We start from the raw sequence: 19,623 nt of genomic DNA, 5'->3' as shown, positions 1-19,623 counted from the left end.
GTGGGACACATTACTGCATCCTGGAAGGTGGAATGCATATTCATCATGAAACATGGGGATCTGTGAGTTGGTTGAGAACCAAATAGGCAATGAATTCATTCAAAATTCTGTCTCTTTCTTGACACAGACTAAGAAGGCTGTGTCATTGAAGAAAAGCAAATAGATGTGGCTCAGACCAGCACGTTTGAATGACTTGCCATGAATAGTGTCTTTCAAATACCTGAGTTATTGAAAGTGTTGAGGGTGAGCCAGCAAAGTTGTTCCTTAAAGCTGTAATTCTTTTTTTAAAAGTTCCTCAACCTGGCTGTGTCAGTGTGTCAGTGGTGTTCTCAGTGTAGACAGAGAGCATTCTGCTTATCAGGAGGCATAGGGTGAGACTGGGAAGGCCACTGGAGTTCCACCAGCAGGCATCAGACATCCCGTGTCCCTTCCTGTGCACACCTTTCACCCTTTCCTACCCTGACCCTGATATGAGAACCCCCTTGTAGTTTCTGATCCTGTGCCAGCCCTGAGTATCTTAGCGTGTTTTCTGTATCCAGCTGACGTTGGCGTTTATGTGCAGTAGATTTTGATCCCTTCCCTTATTCACAGCCCTTGCTCAGTATTTTCAACCTGTGCCCTGTACTTGTTTTGACTCTGCTTTTTAGATATGAGGTGGCTAAGAGCCTGGGCTCTGATTTAAGTTCTGGTCATCCCACTTAATGCCTTACCCTCTCTAGGCTCCATGTCCTCAGCTGTAGAAGAGATGCAATAATCAGACCTGTTTCTTTGGGCTTCCTGGGGAATAGAGGAGGGGCTCTGGGCACACGCCTACATATTGAAAGCACGCAGTAAATATGCATTGTTACTTTGTCCATTTACTCCACTTATTTTAAGTCCGTGCTCTACCTCGCCTCCCTTCCAAGCGACCCGAGCATCCTAGACCTAAACATCTAAATCTGAGACTGTCTCACTGTCAGTGAGCCACAGTTTCCATCCTTCCCAGCTCATCTGGTAGACCCCCAGGTCTCTAGGCAGCAAGGACCAGCGGCATCCTCATCGTGCAGTCAGCAAGTGTGGCGGACAAACACCACGAATTCCTGGGTCCCCCACTGTGACTCAGGAGCGGCGTCAGGCTAGAAGCTTGGCTCCCCGGGTCCACTAATCCCCACTCACCCTGTAGATCTCAGTTCTTCCATGTCGTGGTTGTTACTCCTTCTTATCAACGCTCTTCCCTCTGAGCCCCACGTTCAGCTTTTGATTCATGTTTTCCTTCTTGCAGTCAGCTCCTTCCCCTCTTTTCTCCTTTTCTCTCTCCTATTTTTGGAAGATGGTCTTCTGTCATATCCCCCAGTTTCTCTTGTAATAGACTCCCATTTCCTTTAACATAATCCCTACTTTTTAAAAATGAAAGCTCATTCTATCAGCTATGCTGCACTCATATTCTGGAATATATTTTTGGTGTCCTTATTACAAGTCCCTAAAATTATGTGCCACTGGCATCATGGAAGCTCTGTAAATAGCGACAAGTGACTGTTGGCAGCAGGTCCATACACTGATCCTCTCCTCAAGGGCAGCCTCATGCCCTGGGATTCTCAAGGCACTTCTTTCAAGCGGATGCTGCTCTGACATGACTATGTCTTGCGCTATCTTTGGGACCAGGGCTGCTTTTCCCACAGTGCTGTTCATAGTGTCTGTGTTATTTCTGGATAAGGGTCTTTTCCGACCTTCCAGAACAGAGTTTATGTCTTTTTACATATGAACTTCAAAGCTTTGGCCTTGCAAATCCCCTCTTGCTGTTTTCCATGAACACCTCCTGTCTGCCCACTCACAGTTACCTCAGTCGTGGGGGGTAATTTGTCAACAGGGGGTGTGACACATGCACGTCGGAGACGCATTAAAGATGGCAGACCTGAGTGCAGCCCCACGGATTCTGTTCGGCAGCTGAGTAAACTCCTGTGAGCTGCACCTACTGTTTCAAGCTTGGAAAAGATGACAATAGAATTTCCTTCTAACTCTAAGCCGTGTAAACAGGAACAGTTGGTTCTCTCGGAGAAATCTAAAATTTTTAACTCGGATGTTTCACTGGCCTCGCAAATGAGATAAATTTTGTTCATTTGTCTCAGATTGTCTTTTGTAATAATCTCAAAAGGCAGTTTGTCATTATGGAAAACCCTGACTCCACTTACTTTCTTTTCACTAGCTAGTTCTTTAACTTACTAGCTTTTGATCTTGGCCACGTATCTGTAACATCGTGTCCGAGTGTTCCTTTCGCTGGCTGTAAAATGGGGATACTGATGGTCTAGTGAGCTTTCAGGCCTGTTGTAAGGACCGAGAAAGGAAAGCATATAAAAGCTCTTTATAACCAGTTTAAATGTACAGTGTTAGTAAAGTGATGCTCAGTCTTAAATTTAGTATTTAATTCTAGTAGTTTTTCTATCCTGTAAGATATTACAGCAAAATATTTCCAGCGCCAGGAGATTTGAATCTTTCCAGGGCCAAAATAGCCCCCTTTCCATCATGGGAATTCCAGGCCACTTCATGCCAGTTACCCTGGGATGTCAACTCAGATTCAGAGCATCTTGCAACATACGCAGGTGACCATCTCTAGCACTTTTCTGTCACGACACGTGGGTGAGCAGGAAGAAACCCTCACTCCATCTTCCCACAACCCCTAGGGTTACATTAGTTGAAAACTGTAAAAAGTATGAAAATATTCCCTGTGGAGCCCAATGGAAGGAATGGACTCTCTGAATTTGCCTCCGAGAACCCCAGCCGTGGCTCACAGCTGTGCTGGGTCGACTTTAAAATCACTCAGCATACACCCACGGTTACACACGCCACACGAGAAAGGCCTCCACACTCACCATAGAGCATTCAAAGGTCTTAATTAAAAGAAAAGAACTGATGATTACTCAGAAAGATGAAGTAGCTTCTTGCTTCTCCTTATTTCACAGGAACTAACATGTGAAGACTGTCAGATCCTAATTTAAAAAAAAAAAAAAGCACGACTTTGTAAATGCTCATCTTGATCCTGATTTTAATATTTTCTAGATCCTTTTCCTCACTGGCTCCCCCCCCCCCAACTTTCTCTCTTTTTAGAGTTCATTAGCCATAAAGTAAGCAACGGTATGACTTTATTTATTTATTTCTAATTTACCCTAATTGCAAGAAAGATTTGCCACGAGCATCCATAGCAAGGCTTTCAGGGAAGCTGAGGGATCCTGCTGTGTTGGGGAGAAAGCTGGTTTCTGGGAAGGGCCCCAACGCATATTCATTTCTCTCCAGGTTGTGTCGTGCGTATCTCCTGTGTGACATCATGCCAGTTGGAGCTATGGCAGGGCACCTGTGGAGGTGCTGCACAGGGGGACCTGATCCGCCTTTGGCATTTTTTATTCTAACCCTGGGGCAGGATGGAGGGAGAATGAGCTGAGGGGGCGGTGTGCTATTCACCATGCCATCTTTCCTTTCTTTCAGAGACTCGGACCTATTTTTGTTGGACACCCGCATGGTGTGGGCCTCTGAAGAAGGCTGGCTGGAATTTGACATCACGGCCACTAGCAATCTGTGGGTCGTGACCCCACAGCACAACATGGGGCTTCAGCTAAGCGTGGTGACTCGGGATGGTAAGTTTGCCAAAATCGGGCCAACGGTCATCCTCATTTACTTCCTTTGCAACCGTTGTGGTAGAACCATGGCTCACAGTTGAGTCCTCGGTTCTAGAATGACTGCATTAACTGTTCCCTCATAACTGCTGTTGAAAAGCAAAACCTTTCCCTGAGGTCTCCTGGAAAGGCCTTGGAGACGGTTAGGTGGTCAAGGTTCCAAAAGTAACAATGGGAAGACAGCTGTCATAGGTAGAGGCAGGCGGAGGATGTTGCGATAAAGAGAAAGATGGGAGCATAGTCAAAATTCTGTTGAGTAGGTTTGCGAGGAACTCTCCAGAACCCCCTCCTCCTGCAGCATCAAAGCTCAGCAGTTCAGGGTCCCCTCACAGGCCCTCAGTCTGGGCACACACTGCCTGTGAAGGTGCCTCGCTGATTGGGAGGTATGTGATCAGAAAGAAAGAATGAATATGAAGGGGAAAGCCTAGCAGAAATGGGAGAGCCTGGGGGTTCGCACACTCCTTGCTTTGATTCACGGAACTTTGGAAGGGGTGTTTTGGTTTGGCCTGTGCAGAGGGAGCCATCGGAGGTCTGAGAATGTACGATACTTTTCCCTTATGCTCGTTCTTGATGATCAGCCCCTGGGAGGCGGGGTAGACCCAGTGATGTAGCTGCATGAATCCATTTCCGTGGAATAAAGAGAGGCTTGCTTTGGTTTGCATTCAAGGACTCAGCATCAACCCCCGAGCCGCAGGCCTGGTGGGCAGAGATGGCCCTTATGACAAGCAGCCTTTCATGGTGGCCTTCTTCAAAGTGAGTGAGGTCCACGTGCGCACCACGAGGTCAGCCACTGGCCGGCGCAGACAGCAGAGTCGCAATCGCTCCACCCAGTCCCAGGACGTGTCGCGGGTCTCCAGTGCTTCAGGTAGGTGCTGGTGAAGCATGTTTTTCCAGGAAGCCTTGTTGGTTTTCAGGCCTCAGTGAGAAGAAAGGACGTGCTGAATGTTTCAGATGTCACACAGCTTCTGCACAGCAAGTACAATGGCCTGCAGGTGCCTCATCACCATCACTGGTTATTTAGATGGGTTCCTAGGGTGATCAGGAGGGAGGGCTTGTTACCCAAAGATTGAGTCTGCAGGCTGCAGACGTCCTGAGTATCTGTTTTTCCAGAAAAGCATCCTGTTTGGTAAGATTTCTCCACCCCTTTTTTTCATTCACATGAAGATCCTGAGAGCCCCTGGATTTTCTTCTAGTTGCGATACACCTGGAGGTTCTGATGTACAAATAAGCGTTGTACATTTGTATGAGATGGACTTATATTTGTTGGTGTTCTTGGCTGGAAGTCATGGAAAGCCAGCTCAAACAACCCTCTGTGACAAATTTCACTGGTTCATTTAACTGGGAGGTTCAGGAGTTCTAGCTTTGGGCATGGCTAGAGCCAGGGCCTCAGATGAGATTAGGAATCTCTCTCTCTTTTTCTGTTTCCCTTTGTTGGTGGCATTCTCAGAAAGACTATCTCTACATGGTGGCAAGGAAGGCAACCAGTAGTTACAGGATTTCATCACCCTTGGCAACCTCAACTTCAGAAAGAGAACATCTCTTTCACGGTAGCTCCAGTAGAAAGCCAGGCTGGGGCCATGTGCTCATCCTGGAACTAGGGAATGGGGTCCGCCCCATTTTGCCCTAAACAGGCAGGCTCAAAGGGCAAGAAAGAGGAAACGCTCCCACTGCTGAGTGTCAATTCCGTGGTCCTTCAGCTACGTTCCCTCCCATGCTGTGGCTTTTCAGGAAGTGGCGTGGAAGTTCATTCATCAAAACACGAAGGAGGGGGCAACAGCTGCTCCCTCCTGACGTCCAGCTCACACGGCTAGTAAGTATTGAATTCAACCCAAGACGCATCTTACTCTAAGCCAGTCCTGGAAAGTTCTAGGTTTCCTTTGGCTGTTTAAATAGCCCGGGAATCAGCATGCAGCTGAAGGTTTGCTGTGAGATCTGCCATCAGAGGTCTTGCTTCCCTTGTTACTACTCTGTGACTTTGGACAAACCTCATCCATTTCAGCTTCACTTTACTCATCTGTGAAGTGGGGATGAGGAATACTTGGTAAATTTGCTGGGATTAAATGGGCAGCATTTGATCTGGCTCATAATAGCGCTCAAAGATTAGTTGCATCCAACTGTAGGGAGCAGGTTCTCAGGGTGTGTGTTAGGATCCTTGGAAAGGATGTAAGACGCTTCTGGAAGATGCATTAATTCTTCCAGGCGATTGTTTAAAAAAAAGACCTGATGCAACTCCCCAAAGTACCCAATTTTTCTTTGGGAAAAGACGTCTTCTTTTTAGGTTCTGACTTAATAAGCCATTTCTTTTCCCCGTCACTTGGATGTGGAACTTGAGGGTCCACCACCCAGTGTGATGTGACATTTTGCTTCTTGTCATCCTGGTGTTTCTTGGAAGCATTGCACAGCATGGGTGTTCCTGTGTTTACCACGAGGAACAGTCAGGGTTGGGGTTTAAAAAAAAAAGAAGAAGAAGAAGAAATGATTGCTTTGCTTTATTCGCTTCAGAGGAAGTCTGCCGAATAGAGTTAATAATCCCCGTGTTTGCCTTCCGGGCGTGGTGATGGAGTCGGCCAGTGGAGGGCCTCAACTCATTAATGAACTGTGGTCAGCTTGGTACTGGAACCTCAGACAGGAAGGCAGCTCTTGAAATGTTGATTGCTTTTTAAAATTAAAATTTCACTTGATTTATTCAACGTCCCCTCCCCCGCCTCCCAAAACACACAGCAGTGTTTTCAAATTGAGAAAACATGTTGTCTCTGCTGTTGTCACCCAATTATTCTTTCCCAAGTCCCTTCCTTTCAACTTTTTTTTCAATTTGATGAGTTTAAATTAAATATGAATTTTAAAGTTGATCTAATTTGTAATAAGATGCAAATATAACTGCTTTTTCTTGGTCTTCCTACGTCCCACCTCCCAACCCAGTACTTTCAAATTTGCCTTGCTCCTTCTGGCAGTTCTAAGACTAAAGAGCCTGTAACAGGTACCTCTGACCTCACCTGTTGAAAGGCCCAGACCCCCAGGAAAGGATTACCAAAAAGATTCCCCCTTCCCTCTCACTATCTTCAAAGACCCTCTCAAGCTGATCCAGGAATTTGCTCATGTTAGGCTGACTGAAGTGCTGGTTTTATGTGTTTGGCTCTTTCTTCTTTATTTATCCGTGTCGTTCATGGGAGCGGACCTTCAGAGGAGAGATTGCTCTCGCAGAAGAGATTTCCGGAAAGATGACCTGCTACCCAGAGAAATGGGCTGTCCAGTTGGTTCTTTCTTTTCAGCCACTGTGGGGCCAGATGTTGCTGGGCCTCCGTGAGCCGGGTGGATGCTGCTGAGATGAAAAGCCGGGGTCCCTGTCGTGACTGCAGGCAGCGCTCTCCCCTTGTAAATCTTTTGGGGAAGAGATTCCTTTGCCTCTGCTGCCCCCCTTCTTCCACACGGTGCTCCCAGGGAATTAATATCTCTCCCCTGAAATAACCGCCCCCAGAAGAAGCCCACCAGAAAGTGTCCTGCATCTGGGTGAAGAAGTGAACATCGTTCATCAAATTGCCTGTCATCAGGGTGAAACACGGCAGGGAAAGATGTGGCTATTTTTGGAGCTGAGCTGCAGAGGCCCGAGACAGCCGGACCAGGCCACAACAAGGAGGAGGCCAGGAGCCCCGTGCACCTCCTCCCCACCGCCCACCACAATTTGCTCTAACATCTGTACTTGGCCTTCAGGCTGGACTTTCCAAACACATGCACCGAACAGTGGGTTTGGATCGAAGGCTGCCTGGATGGTTTTCACTTGCCCTTGCTTCTCTGCAGCTGTCTGATCCGAGTGAGTGATGGAGGCTGGCCGCGTTGCACTTCTCCCGTGGGCTTGGATAGCATCTAGACAGTATCGTTTATCGTTTTTACACATGTTTTACTAGTGCTGCTTCAAGCCGTGCTGTGTGGCTCACTGGGGATTCTAGTGAATCTGGCGATTCTTTTCCAGCCTCCATTTCTGTCAGCCCACTGCTCTGTGACGCCCTGCCCTCGAGTTCTCAGCTCCCATTTGGTAGTCTCCTTCTGCTTACTGCCATTCACCATCTTTTGTAGCATCATTCCCTTGGGGTTCATTATTTTGTCTTCTGTGGGACTGTGACACCACCTGACCAATCCGTTATGAGGGCTGTGAACAAATGGCCTTTGAGGATGGTTCCATGTTGTGATTCTAGATGCAGATCTAGCTAATTTTCAGGATCTTTCCAAGACGTCTTTGGAGAGGGGGTAGTTAATGCAATTTCAAATCAGCTGGTGAGTCTGAGTTTTTGGCCATGTCAACCATCTGGCTACCAACTCTGTGACTTAGAATTGCTCTTTGTTTTGGCAGATGATAGTTTGGAAACATTTCCTGCCACTTTTAGCAATTCATGTAAAATTGGATTAGGTGACCCTTAGGCCTCTTTCGTCTTTGATGTTTGTGTTGCCATCACCCAGCTCTGCCAACTGTCTATGGACCAGCAACTCCTCAAGACCCTGTCTGACCTTTGCAGTGAGTCCTTCATTGCTTCCAGTGCTTCCTGTTAGCGTTTCTTAGAGTTACTTCTTCTTCCATCTTTTTCCAACCCACCCAAACACGTCTCTTTAAGGATCCTGGGAAAAAATGTGCCTTTAGATGTACTATTGACCTTCTTCTTGATAGTTTGTATCTTATTATCCCTTGAACTTCCCAGTTGGGACCGTTCAATATGCTTCCAGCTTAAGAAAGATAACCAGAATTCGTTGCTTGCAAAACAATGGTTTGGGTACTTTATTATGACTATGAAATCTTTCGCTATAGAATTAGGGAACTTCAGTCCACAGACTAGGGGGTCTCATTTTTACAGATCACTTTTAATTTGGCCTTTTAGTTCCTGGTAGGTGTCCCCATAGTTCAGCATGTGCTTCTTTGGGTTGGTGTGCAAACTGAGTGGGCTGACCCACCACGGACATTCAAAACTGGGGAAGAGCGGACATGGGTCAGGGCTGTGATTTAGTTGTTTCCAGTTCTTCAAAGAAGTTGGGAATTTTAATTTGTCATTTTAATCTTAAATTAAAATTTTAGGGCTTGAAGCTTGGCTTCCAGATGTCTCAGTCAAGAAGCTGAGGTTTGTTCAGGGCTTCTAAATGAAATCAAATCTTAATTCTCCACAGCTGTGGAGGACAGGCATGGCATTAGGGATTCGAAAGTTAGAATTGTTTCAAACTCCATATTTATAATACTTGACTCTCATTTGCCATTAGGCACCATTAGGATAAAAGTTATCAAGGAGTGAAACAGACGGGAAGGTGACCTTCTTCCCCATCCTTGGGTTCACCCCTTGTGAATGTGCTAAGGGCCAGCAGTGCTAAAAGGCAATGACAGAGAGGCATAAACATGTGCTGCAAAATGCCTGATAATTCACCAACTACTACCAGCCCCTGAGAGGGCCGGTGGGGACTCAGCCGGGGAGTAACAGAGCAGAGGCACTTGGAGCACAGCCAGTCGTACCTTAGAGCACAGTCTTTGAGGGGAGCCTTTGTCTGTTTTCAAGATACTTAGCTCCATATTCTTCTAGGCTGAGAAGGACCAAAGTCCCCCCCAGATTAAATGGAGCCTCATGAGATTTGAAATCCTGGAGAGACAAAGGACAACTGCCCCGTTGCCTCTCGTACTCACCATCCAGGTTGTAAACAAAATCTAGACTCTGAAAATCAAGCTGCCCCCCACCCACAACACTTTATGAGATTATTGACACCAGAAATCACAACCCCAGGAATCACAATGGGTCCCCTTGCGTCCCATAGTGTCAGTGGCACAAGGAGCTGGGCTGCCTCCAGCGTGTTCTCAATGGCCCTGTTGATTCTGTGGGGTCAGTGGGAGCCAGAGACTCCCTGTCTCGGATAAGACGGGCTGATAAGGCCCTGAGATATGGAAAGAGGGGCCAGACGAGTGAAGACAGAGGTGCCATTTTAACAGCTGCTCTTTGTCCCTGCCCTCGTCATTCTAGGAGAGAAGGGAAATAAGAGTCGTGAATTCTTCCCTTTAAAAAACAAGTTTTCTCTGGGAAGACTGCAGCCTGAGCTCAGAAAAGCTGAGAAATACAGCGTGGAGCCCCTGTGTGCCCAGCTTCTGCCGCACCGATATTTTCCTGGCCTGCTGAGCCCACCGCAGCCCAAGGAGCCGCTCCTCTTCTCTCTCACCTGAACTTTCCAGTTGCCCTGACTTTCTCTCGTTTCTGCATTTTCCCCTCTCCATGTCTTCCCCTTTGTTTCTCTCTCCTCCTCCTCTCTTTGGGTTGGAAAGGACAGCGGGTGGGCTGCCTGGATCCCTGGGACCTGGGCTGAGCTTGGGCTGCTGCGACTCTGGTGCAGCTGCCTTCCTGGGGTCCCCAGGCAGGCTGTGTGGCCCCAACTCCAGTGGGATGGTGGCCCTCGAGCCATCCATGCAGCCTTCTTGGGTGTTGCCTGCCCTGAAAGTCAGGATCACTGCTGTGCCTTTCCCTCCTCATCCAGGCTCATTTGCCTCAGAATTGCCTGGCCTTTGGTGCAAGGGAAGCCTGCGTTTCACTCCACATAGGATTCAGCTTCTGAACTAAACTAGCAGTGGGGCCCAAGCTCTCCTATCAGATGGCTCCTTTGCATCTGTATGTGGCTTTTCAGGAGGACCAGATACAAGGGATGCTGGACGGGATTAACCCAGGTGTCCTCCTTAGGGCTGTGGGATGTGACCTCCGTGTTGGGGGCAGAGCAAGTGTGCCGTGCACGTGGTCACTGCCTGGGGATAAGGATGCCATGAGGAGGTGCCTGGCCAGCTGGCTGCTCCTGACGGGGTCAGGAGCACCCTGTCCTCACTGCACTGTGTGAGAGCGATGCTTCTCTGCAGTGTTCTGCTTGCCTCGGGGTGCCTAGGGCTCATGGAGCAGCTCCTACTGTCCCATGGGCCCAGCCAGGCCCCCCATTAGTTTTCTTCTACAGGTGGGATGCCCCTCCGTCATCAGAAGGGAGAATGGGACATAAAGTTGGGGAGGAGCAGCTGTCACCAATGAAACTGACTGTCAGGGTCATGGCCAGTGAAGAAAGATCTCCCAGCCAGGACTAAGAAAACTCTAGGGGTTAGCCGTAGCCTGCATGGAACGTACAAATGAAACAGGCACTGGAGTGGGACGAGGGAGCCTGGGAGGGGCAGGAAAATAGGAATGAGGATGAAGAAAAGTGGTCAGTGAAGAGCTGTGTGTGGTGGGAGCTGCAGCATGGGCCCCTGGTGGCCCACCCAGATGTGAATGATACCCCCATCCCCAGCCTCCAGGCAACCTCTGAGATGTGGGAATTAGGTTGCCACTGAAGTGCCAGGACAAGATGCTCGATCACCACACCCTCCTGCCCATCAGCTAGACTCCAAATGTACCTCCAAAGGCTCATCTTGTGTTGGCCTCCCAATACCTCCCAGGTGTTCCTGGCCCCTTGGGAACCCAGACGAACGACAAATAATAACACACCTGAGGCTGGGGAGAGTGATGCCAGAAGCATTAGTGGAGCTGATGCTTCATTCCAAGGTAGATGATTGGCTGGACCACCCTGCCCCACACTGTGAGACGAGACCAATTTGAGTCCCCGCTTCAAAGCCATGTTTAAATGTTTGCCATGCTCATTTGGAGAAGAGAGGAAGGATTGAAGGTTCCTCTCCTGAAGCAGTTTACAAAGTGGGGAATGGGAAGCGATGCTGCTAAAGGCAGCCAATATTCTGATAAATGTGAAGCTTGAAATTCCGTGGTGAGGGGACTGTTGCTCTCGGTTTGAGTAGACTAGGGAGCTGCCTTCTTCTGGTTATGGAAGAAATTCGTCCTGGGGGCTTTTATGATTGTTAGATTCTGTCACCTGATCACCTAACAGTTTTTTGCCCAAACCCACCTATGTCCAGCCCCTGCTTGTCCTGAGTACTCTGGGCGACCACCTTGGGCCTGGTCTGCCTCGGCCAGAACCCCAGCGGGGCTGTAGGGCACTTGCCCTGCCCTCTACTCTTAAGGCAAAGAATCTCGTGGAATAATTGAAGAGCAAGATGTCACTTTCTGTGTTCAACTTTGAAAAAGTTTCTCTTGGAACCAAGATAGGTCTTGACCGCAGCTGCATCCCAGGGATGCCCAGGGAGCCCTGGTGTCCGAGGACAGATTTTGTGTGTGAATGGGGTAATGCTGTCACCTGTGTGTGAGCCTCTTGTCTGGAGGGCAGTGTCTCAAGTTCTAGTGTCCGCAGACTCATATGGGCCACAGGGGACCCACTCCCAGTGATTCTGACTCGCGGCTCAGGGATGGTGCTTACGCTCCCTGATGGTTCTCATGATTCGGGCACAGGGGGCCCATGGGTCAGACCAAGGACTGCAGCTCTTGGGGATGGTTTCATCAGCCATGGGTCTGTTGTCTGGTTGGTTTGTTTTGCATCTCTCCAGCTCTATGACTTCTTTTCTCTGCCCTGCCCTTGATGGTGAACCTATTTGGACAAAGCTGTGTTGCCTCCCTTTATCCCACTGAAGCAGATATGTTCCTGTCAAATTTTGACTGCATAAATTTTCACTGACCCTGTCCAGACCACTCATTTAAACAAGTATCATGGCGGGGAGCAGGGGCAGGGGACGACAGTGTTTTTCTGCAGTCTGTCAATCGCTACAAACCAAAACAGAACAATGCATAGCAACGCGATTCCACTGCTGAACCCAGGGTACAAACCCCTGAGCAGCAGACACAAGTATTTTGAGCAACATTGACCTTCACAAATATTTATACATTCTTTGCCAGCACTTAATATGAAGTTATAAGGAAATTTAAGCATGACCTGAAAGTGTCTGTAGTAAGGAAAACAGGAGAATTGAATTCCTCCCTTTCCTCTCTCTGGCCCCAGTCTTTACCTAACAACAAAAATGCCAGTGTCTAGCCTTAAAACAAATAGCTGTCCTTATGGAGAATGTTCTCTTGGTTGAGCATGGGGAGAGTCAGATTTGCAGGAGGGTCACAGAAACTAGCGCTGTTGGTGAAGGTAGAGGTGACGTCCTTCACTGCATCATCTGGGTTCCATCCAGCAGAAAGAGACACTGGGAATCCAGACACACAGAAGTTGTGCCTGTCTGTGTTCTGACACCAACCCGGTGTCCTACAATTCAATTCAGTCCTCACACTAACCACCTGGAGTGACCACAGACCCCACAAGTTCAAGGGCACAGTCCCCAACACAACGCCTTTATTTCAGATGCCACCTCCAAGTGGGGTTCTCACACCACCTGCACTTCTGTCTGACTTGGCTGCAAATTCGGGGGTTCTCACAACCAGCCACCCCCCCCGCCCAGGTTTGATAATTCTCTAGAACAACTCACAACTCAGGGAAGTGCTATCCAGTACGTACGATTACAGTTTTATTATAAAGGATGCAGATGAAGAACAGCACATGGAATAAGTGCAAGGGGATCAGGACCTCGGAGTCCTCAGAAGATAGACCCTTGCATGCAGCTGGTGGGAGAGGAAAGTGAGTGAGTGGAGGGCTGCAGGTGTGTTTAGGAGGCCCAGGCCCAGGGGTGGCATACCTCCCTTCTCCCCCACATTCGTGGGCAGAACTCAGGCACATGGCCACACTTAACCGCAGTGAGGAATGTCAAATAGCTGTGCACCCAGGAGGTAGAGAGGATATGGTTTCCAATGAACACATAGCAGCCTGCGCCAGACTGTTCCTGGAATATGTGAAACAGGCTGCCTCCTCAGGGCCTTCACATTTGTCATTCCCACTGTATGGATTATTCTTCCCCCAGATGACCTCATGCCTCGTTCCCAAAGTTCCTTCAGTCTCTGCTTAGAAGATACCTCAACAGAAAGATGGGCTCACCAACCCTACATGAGAGAGCGACCCCACTCACACTCTGCCCCATAACAACCAAATGATAATTTAGCTAGTCAGGGCTCTTGATTACATGGAATAGAGCAGATTCTTAATTTAAGTGAAAAATAGTTTAAGGGTATCAGGGAACTCACCCAGTCAACAAGAAGGAGAATGCAACTCAGGGAATCAGGGCCCAGCTCGGACCTGGTCACAGGGACAGTGTGGTTTGGATGCCATCACCGTCGGTACTTGCTGCCATGCCACCACTCCTAGTTCCCCCGTGGAGTCATTCTCTCAAGGGTATCCAGTTGGCTTTAACAGAGTCATGAGCCTGTCCTCTAGCTGCCGGGGGACATAGAGGGGAGCTACGTGTCATGGGAAATGGGGCTTTGATTCCCGTCTATCTAGGAATTCTTCCAGATGAGGAGTGTTCCTGGAAGCTGGGTAGCCAAAACAGTAAATGTCCACTACAGCTGGGTATGAAATTCCAGGTTGATGCCATTGTTTTTATGATATTATTTAATTTTTTATGTTGTGCATTTTCATTGTTAAGTTTGCTATCAATCTACTCTGTGTTCCTTTGTAGGTAATTTTCTTTTTGTCTCTGGGTTGCTTATAAGAATTTCTCTATGTGTTTGATATACTGTAGTTTCACCACATATGGCTAGATAGGAATTTATTCACTCTGCTTAGGACTTGTGCTTTTTCAATATAAAGATGTTTGCCTTTCTTCAGTTCTAGATAATCCCCAGACGTTTATGTCTTTGAACATTACTTTCCCCACTTTACTCTCCAGGAATTCCTATCAGAAATATGTTGGACTTGTCATTCTATCTTCCATATCCCTTTATAGAGAGAGAGTCATATTTTCTGGCCATTTGACTCTGGGCTATATTTGGGGACGTTTCTTCAAAATTTTCTTCTTTTTTTAAATTCTCTTTTCAGTTATGTCTAATCTGGTGTTTAACTGATCCATTTCATTTTTATTTTCAATGATTATGGTTTTTATAAAGTTTTATTTGGTTCTTTTTCCATAATGCTCTTGCTCTGGGATTTCTAGTCCTTATTTTATCTCTTCTATTATTTTAGATCTTCTTTTTTGTAACCTCACTCAGAGACTGCTCTTGCCTGTAGTCCCTGGGGTCCTGTGTTTTCTCTCTTGCGTTCCAACTCTCCTCTCTGGATAGTTTCTTTTTTTGCGTGGTTGATTCCCTTTTTGTTGACAGGTTATTTTCAGCAGGAGGTTTTGTCTTGTTTTTTGGTGATGGTTGGTGGTTTTTTGTTTATTTACTTTTGTTTTAACTGAGAGAGTCCTCAAGTGCCCTGCATTGTGAAAACTTCCCTCCAGTGTGGTTTTGCATTTGCTTCTTCTGGGTACTTGCAGTTACAGGTAGGGTGGTTCTGTGAGGTGAGGAAGGCAGGTAGGGAGAATGAAAAAATTTAGAATTAGCAAACCACCTCAGCAAGGTAACCTGTCTCTCCTCCCAAGCTAGGTCACTGGGCTGAGCTTGTACCATTGTCTCTTTCCTTACCAAATCATGAAATGTATGTGTTCTGTCCTGCTTCAGATCCATGAGGTCCAGAAGGGCAAGTAACAGAAAATACAAGTCAAATAGGTTTTGGGACAGCCCTGTGGCCAAGTGGCTAAGTTCACGCTCTCGCTTCAATGGCCCGGTGATCACTGGTTCAGGTCCTGGGTGTGGACCTACGCATTGCTCATCAAGCCATGCTGTGGCAGCATCCCACATAGAAGAACTAGAATGACTTATGACTAGGATACACAACTCTGTACTGGAGAGAAAAAAAATAGGTTTGAAACAATTAGGTAACTTATTGGCTCATGTGGTTAAAAAGAGCAGAGGTAGCATGCAAATGATGTCAGACTCTTATATCCATCAAAGTCCATTTCAGATTAAGAACCTTTCTCCCAAGTCTTCTCCTTACCTCTCATCTTCTCTCCTCTCCAGAATTCTCAAACACAAACACCACTGCCAGATCAATCCTTTAGAATCACAGCTCTGAACATGTCACTCCCTGGCTCAAAAACCTTCATAGTCTTATGTAATGCCCCTGGTAGAAAGTCTAAATCACTTTGGTTGGCATTCTAGGTCAATCATTTCTCCAACTTTATCTGACCTGACTCCTCTTTACACATCCTTAAATTTATTCCATCAGAACTACTCTCTTTGCTCATTCCCACCCTGATCTGTCCCTTCTCTGAACTCCCAGTGGGATTTTTCTTTGGCCTTTGCCCATAGCATTCGTGGTCTGTTTTGTATTTGAGTTATTTGTGTGCACATCTCACACCACCCCTTTGATTCTCTCAGTTCCTGGAGGATGGAAGCCTGGTCTGACTTATCTTCCTATTTCCCGTTGTGCCTCACAGAGGACATGCCACATAAGAGCTGCTCCAATTGGACTCCGTGAGTCAGGACCCTTGCATTCCTCTTGCCAGTGATTAGGTTAAGCCAGGCTAATGGCTCCTGAGTCGCACAGAGCAGGTGTATACACTTCAGCAGATTCTCACAGGGCACTAATGGCCTGGGAGTCATTGTTTTACCGCAGGGCAAAGGGCTCAACCCTGGCAGTGAGGCTGGATGACAGTGCTGGAGAGAGTGGTCCCTGCTGCAGGGCTTCCCTTTCTCCCCGACTCCTGGGCATCCTGGTCAGCTTTAAGACTGTTCCTCTCTGAAATATAGTGGATCCTGCCTGGTATAGTCATCTTTAATGTGAATATGATGTCTTCCAAGTCAGGATCCCAGGGGTGTTTTGGGCATCTTGGCACACCTTTTCCATGGGCCCTGCACACAACAGGGGCTCATAACAAACATGTTGCTTAAAGGAGTCCATTTGAGTCCAAAATTACGTACGGTTTGGCAGCACGCCCAGCACTAACCCCGGAGTGAACAAGACCGAGCGTGTGAAACACCTAAATGATTGGGAACCTGATGGAGCTGTTGATGACCAAATTTGTATCTAGCAGGGGCCTTGTTCAGTGCTCTCCCAAGCCTAGTACAGTGCCTGGCCCATGGCAAACTCTCCATGTAAATTTTTAAGTGAAGGAATGAATGAGTTAATGGGTGCATCTTTTGATCTCCTCCAACAGATTACAACAGCAGTGAGTTAAAAACAGCCTGCAGGAAGCATGAACTTTATGTGAGCTTCCAAGACCTGGGATGGCAGGTGAGTTCTCTGGACAACAAGGGGGACAAAGGTCCTTTCTCAGTCTCTTCTCATCTTAATGGCAGTAGCCATCATCAAAGACCTTGAGCTTTAGGACTGAGATGGTTCCTCCCATGAAGGTTTTCAGGGGCCCTTCCAAATGCCCAGGCTCCTGGTGTAAAGTGGGGAAGGCCCAGCCTACTTGTATACCAAGACCCCATTGGCCTCCTCCAGGGAGCCCCAGATTCCCAAGTTCTGTTTACGTAAAAATCAATAGCCACATTTCCCAATACTCTTCCCTCATTATTTCCAAGTCCACAGGGCATCTATTTATTTGGGCATTTGAACAAGTTTTATTGTGTTCTGAGAAAGGATTGGAAAAACTGATCTAATTGTTAAATTCTCCAATAGTTAATTAATGGCTATAAATTGGCAGACTCACACTATCTAGAAGAGCACAAATGTTGTGCCCCACACCTGAGAGCCACCAGTAGTTTATAAGAAGCAAATTGTAGGTGGTAAGTGACAGGAGATAGTTTCCATACACAGGTGGCATTATGATGACAAGGGAGTGCCCTGGGCTCCTGGAAAGGCTCCTTTGGGGCCGAGTACATAAAGCCAGCCACCTCCTTGCTTCCAGGCCTAGCAGGTGGGTAGCAGCTAAAGAAAGGTCTCACGGGCCTGTGGAAGGAGCAAGAGCTCCAGAGTCAGACTGACCAGGTTCATACCCTAGCTGTGCCACTTGAATATGAACTTGACCTCCTATATCTGTATCCTTACCTGTCCAATGTAATACCTTCTCATAGGGTTACTGAGAGCACAGACGATGTGAGGAGTGTATATTAATCTCTTTTTTTGTTGCTTCCTTTTGCTTTAAATTAAGGACTGGATCATTGCACCCAAGGGCTATGCTGCCAATTACTGTGATGGAGAATGCTCCTTCCCACTCAACGCACACATGAACGCCACGAACCACGCCATCGTACAGACCCTGGTAAGCCCGGAGACACTTCCACTGTATAGGGAGGAGGGAGCCAAGACCAGGCATGGTTTCTAATGGTTCCTTTTCCTCCTTCTGTTTTGGAACAGGTTCACCTTATGAATCCTGAGTATGTCCCCAAACCGTGCTGTGCGCCAACTAAACTTAATGCCATCTCGGTTCTTTACTTTGACGACAACTCCAATGTCATCTTGAAAAAGTACAGGAACATGGTTGTAAGAGCTTGTGGATGCCACTAACTTGACACTAGTTGCTGGGGGCACAAAAACTGCCTTGGATTCTAGATTACATCTGCCTTAAAACATACTGAAGCATGGTGAAAGTGGGAGGCTAAGACTCTGAAACCCCCTCGTGCTGGTCGGTGCCTTACTGCCCAAGGAAGATTTAAAGGACCTTATGAATAATTTGCTCACATGGTAAATAACGTGAGTAGTTATTGGTCTGAGTTTGAATGTCTGTAGTATGAAGTCTGGTAACGGCAGGAACATAACTTTGAAAGGCTCCCCTCTCCCTCTCCAGAAAAGCCCAAGAAAATTAGTTTTAGCTTTAGATCAAGCTATTTGTGGTGTTAGTGAGTCAATAGGGAAAATAATCTTAAAGGAGTAAACGTCTTCTTGGCTAAAGTATCAGTCGGTTCAATAGTGTTTCTCAATGGTAGACTTTACAGATAGCAGAAATTGGGGGAAAATGCCTCTGTTCATAAATTTCATTCGCAGGAGGTCAATTTCATACAGAATCACAGCCCGGGCCCTAACCAGGGCTATGGGGAAGTGCCTTTTGTCTCGGTCAATGCTGTTAAGTGTTTGTGCTGCAGTTTTGTTGGTGTGAAAATATACTTATTTCAGTCAGAAGAACCCATATCGTTCCCACAGCTCTGTCCTCCCCCCCTTTGCTGTTTTCTTTGCTAGTACCAAAAGCAGAGCCATCATGCCCTGCGGTGAGGCTGCGCAGGGTGAGCAGCATTTTTCATAGCCATCAATGTAACCATGGAACATGTGAAAGCAATCTGCACCTCTTCTTGGGAATGGCTCTTTGAAAAGCACAGTGACTTCAGGAGCGTCGGCTCGAATAGCTCATCTGTTTCAGTGGAACGGTTCCTTGCCTTTCACTGTACAGCATACTGTGTCGCAGGGTGAGAACCGACAACGGAAGTAAACTGAGGCAGGGGCACCCAGCCCTTAGGAAAGGGTGTGGATGAGCATGCTGTTTCTGAACCGAAACCAGTTTTCTCTTGTAGAAAGTAAGACTCAGATTAAATCTTAGAATATTTTTAAAATGTCTTTTTCACAATCATGTACTAGGAAACCAATTTCATACTAAACTGATTAAATAATACATTTATGATCTATAACTGTTTGCACTTACAGCTTTTTTGTAAATATAAACTATAATTTATTGTCTATTTTATATCTGTTTTGCTGTAACATTTAAGGAAAGACCAGACTTTTTTTAAAAAAAGAGTTTATTTAGAAAGTATCATAGTGTAAACAAATTGTACCACTTTTTCTTTTAATACAAGACTCATGATGCAAAGCTGAAGCCACTCATGAGGATTGTGCTTCTCTAGAAAGTTGGGTGTTTTTAAAAGAACATCTGTGAACCAAACATGATTAATAAAGATTTCCTTTAAGGCAGAGGCTGGTCGAGATCCTGCTCTGTTGTCATCTGCCACAGACAGCACAAGTGGTCTTGTTTCTAAGATGCTTACCACCAGTTACTTTGTGCCAACTGACCACATCCCTGCGCATAGGAGGTGGGGAGAAGAGCGCTGGATACAGAGGGGTTATCACGAAAAGTCCCTTGATGGCAAAGAACATACAGGTGCATATGTTAAGGGAGCCTAGTCTGATGGTTGCTTATTTCCAAGGGTGATGATAAAAATACTTAATAACCAGGATGGCGCGAATTATCAAGACGCCAGCATCGACGGTAAACATGGCCTACTTCTGCCCTGCCTACTTCAGTCTTTGGTCTTGAGGTCAA

At 46.9% G+C, this 19,623-nt stretch overlaps 1 protein-coding gene across 1 annotated transcript in view; it reads left to right on the top strand.

Annotated features, from left to right (window-relative positions):
• BMP6 (bone morphogenetic protein 6) overlaps positions 1 to 19,270 on the top strand; it is a 152,300-nt gene extending 133,030 nt beyond the window's left edge. The window contains exons 3-7 of the mRNA XM_044773269.2: positions 3,457 to 3,605; positions 4,312 to 4,509; positions 16,585 to 16,661; positions 17,524 to 17,634; positions 17,730 to 19,270. Coding sequence (XP_044629204.2) covers positions 3,457 to 3,605; positions 4,312 to 4,509; positions 16,585 to 16,661; positions 17,524 to 17,634; positions 17,730 to 17,879 — 685 coding nt within the window. The 3' untranslated portion in view covers positions 17,880 to 19,270. The remainder of the gene's footprint in view (positions 1 to 3,456; positions 3,606 to 4,311; positions 4,510 to 16,584; positions 16,662 to 17,523; positions 17,635 to 17,729) is intronic.
• Positions 19,271 to 19,623: the final 353 nt, after the last annotated feature.

The sequence above is a fragment of the Equus asinus genome, chromosome 8, assembly GCF_041296235.1.
Source record: "Equus asinus isolate D_3611 breed Donkey chromosome 8, EquAss-T2T_v2, whole genome shotgun sequence".
Classification (NCBI taxonomy): domain Eukaryota; kingdom Metazoa; phylum Chordata; class Mammalia; order Perissodactyla; family Equidae; genus Equus; species Equus asinus.
The sequence above is the reverse complement of the archived record's forward strand: the minus strand, read 5'-3'. Positions and strand labels throughout refer to the sequence as shown.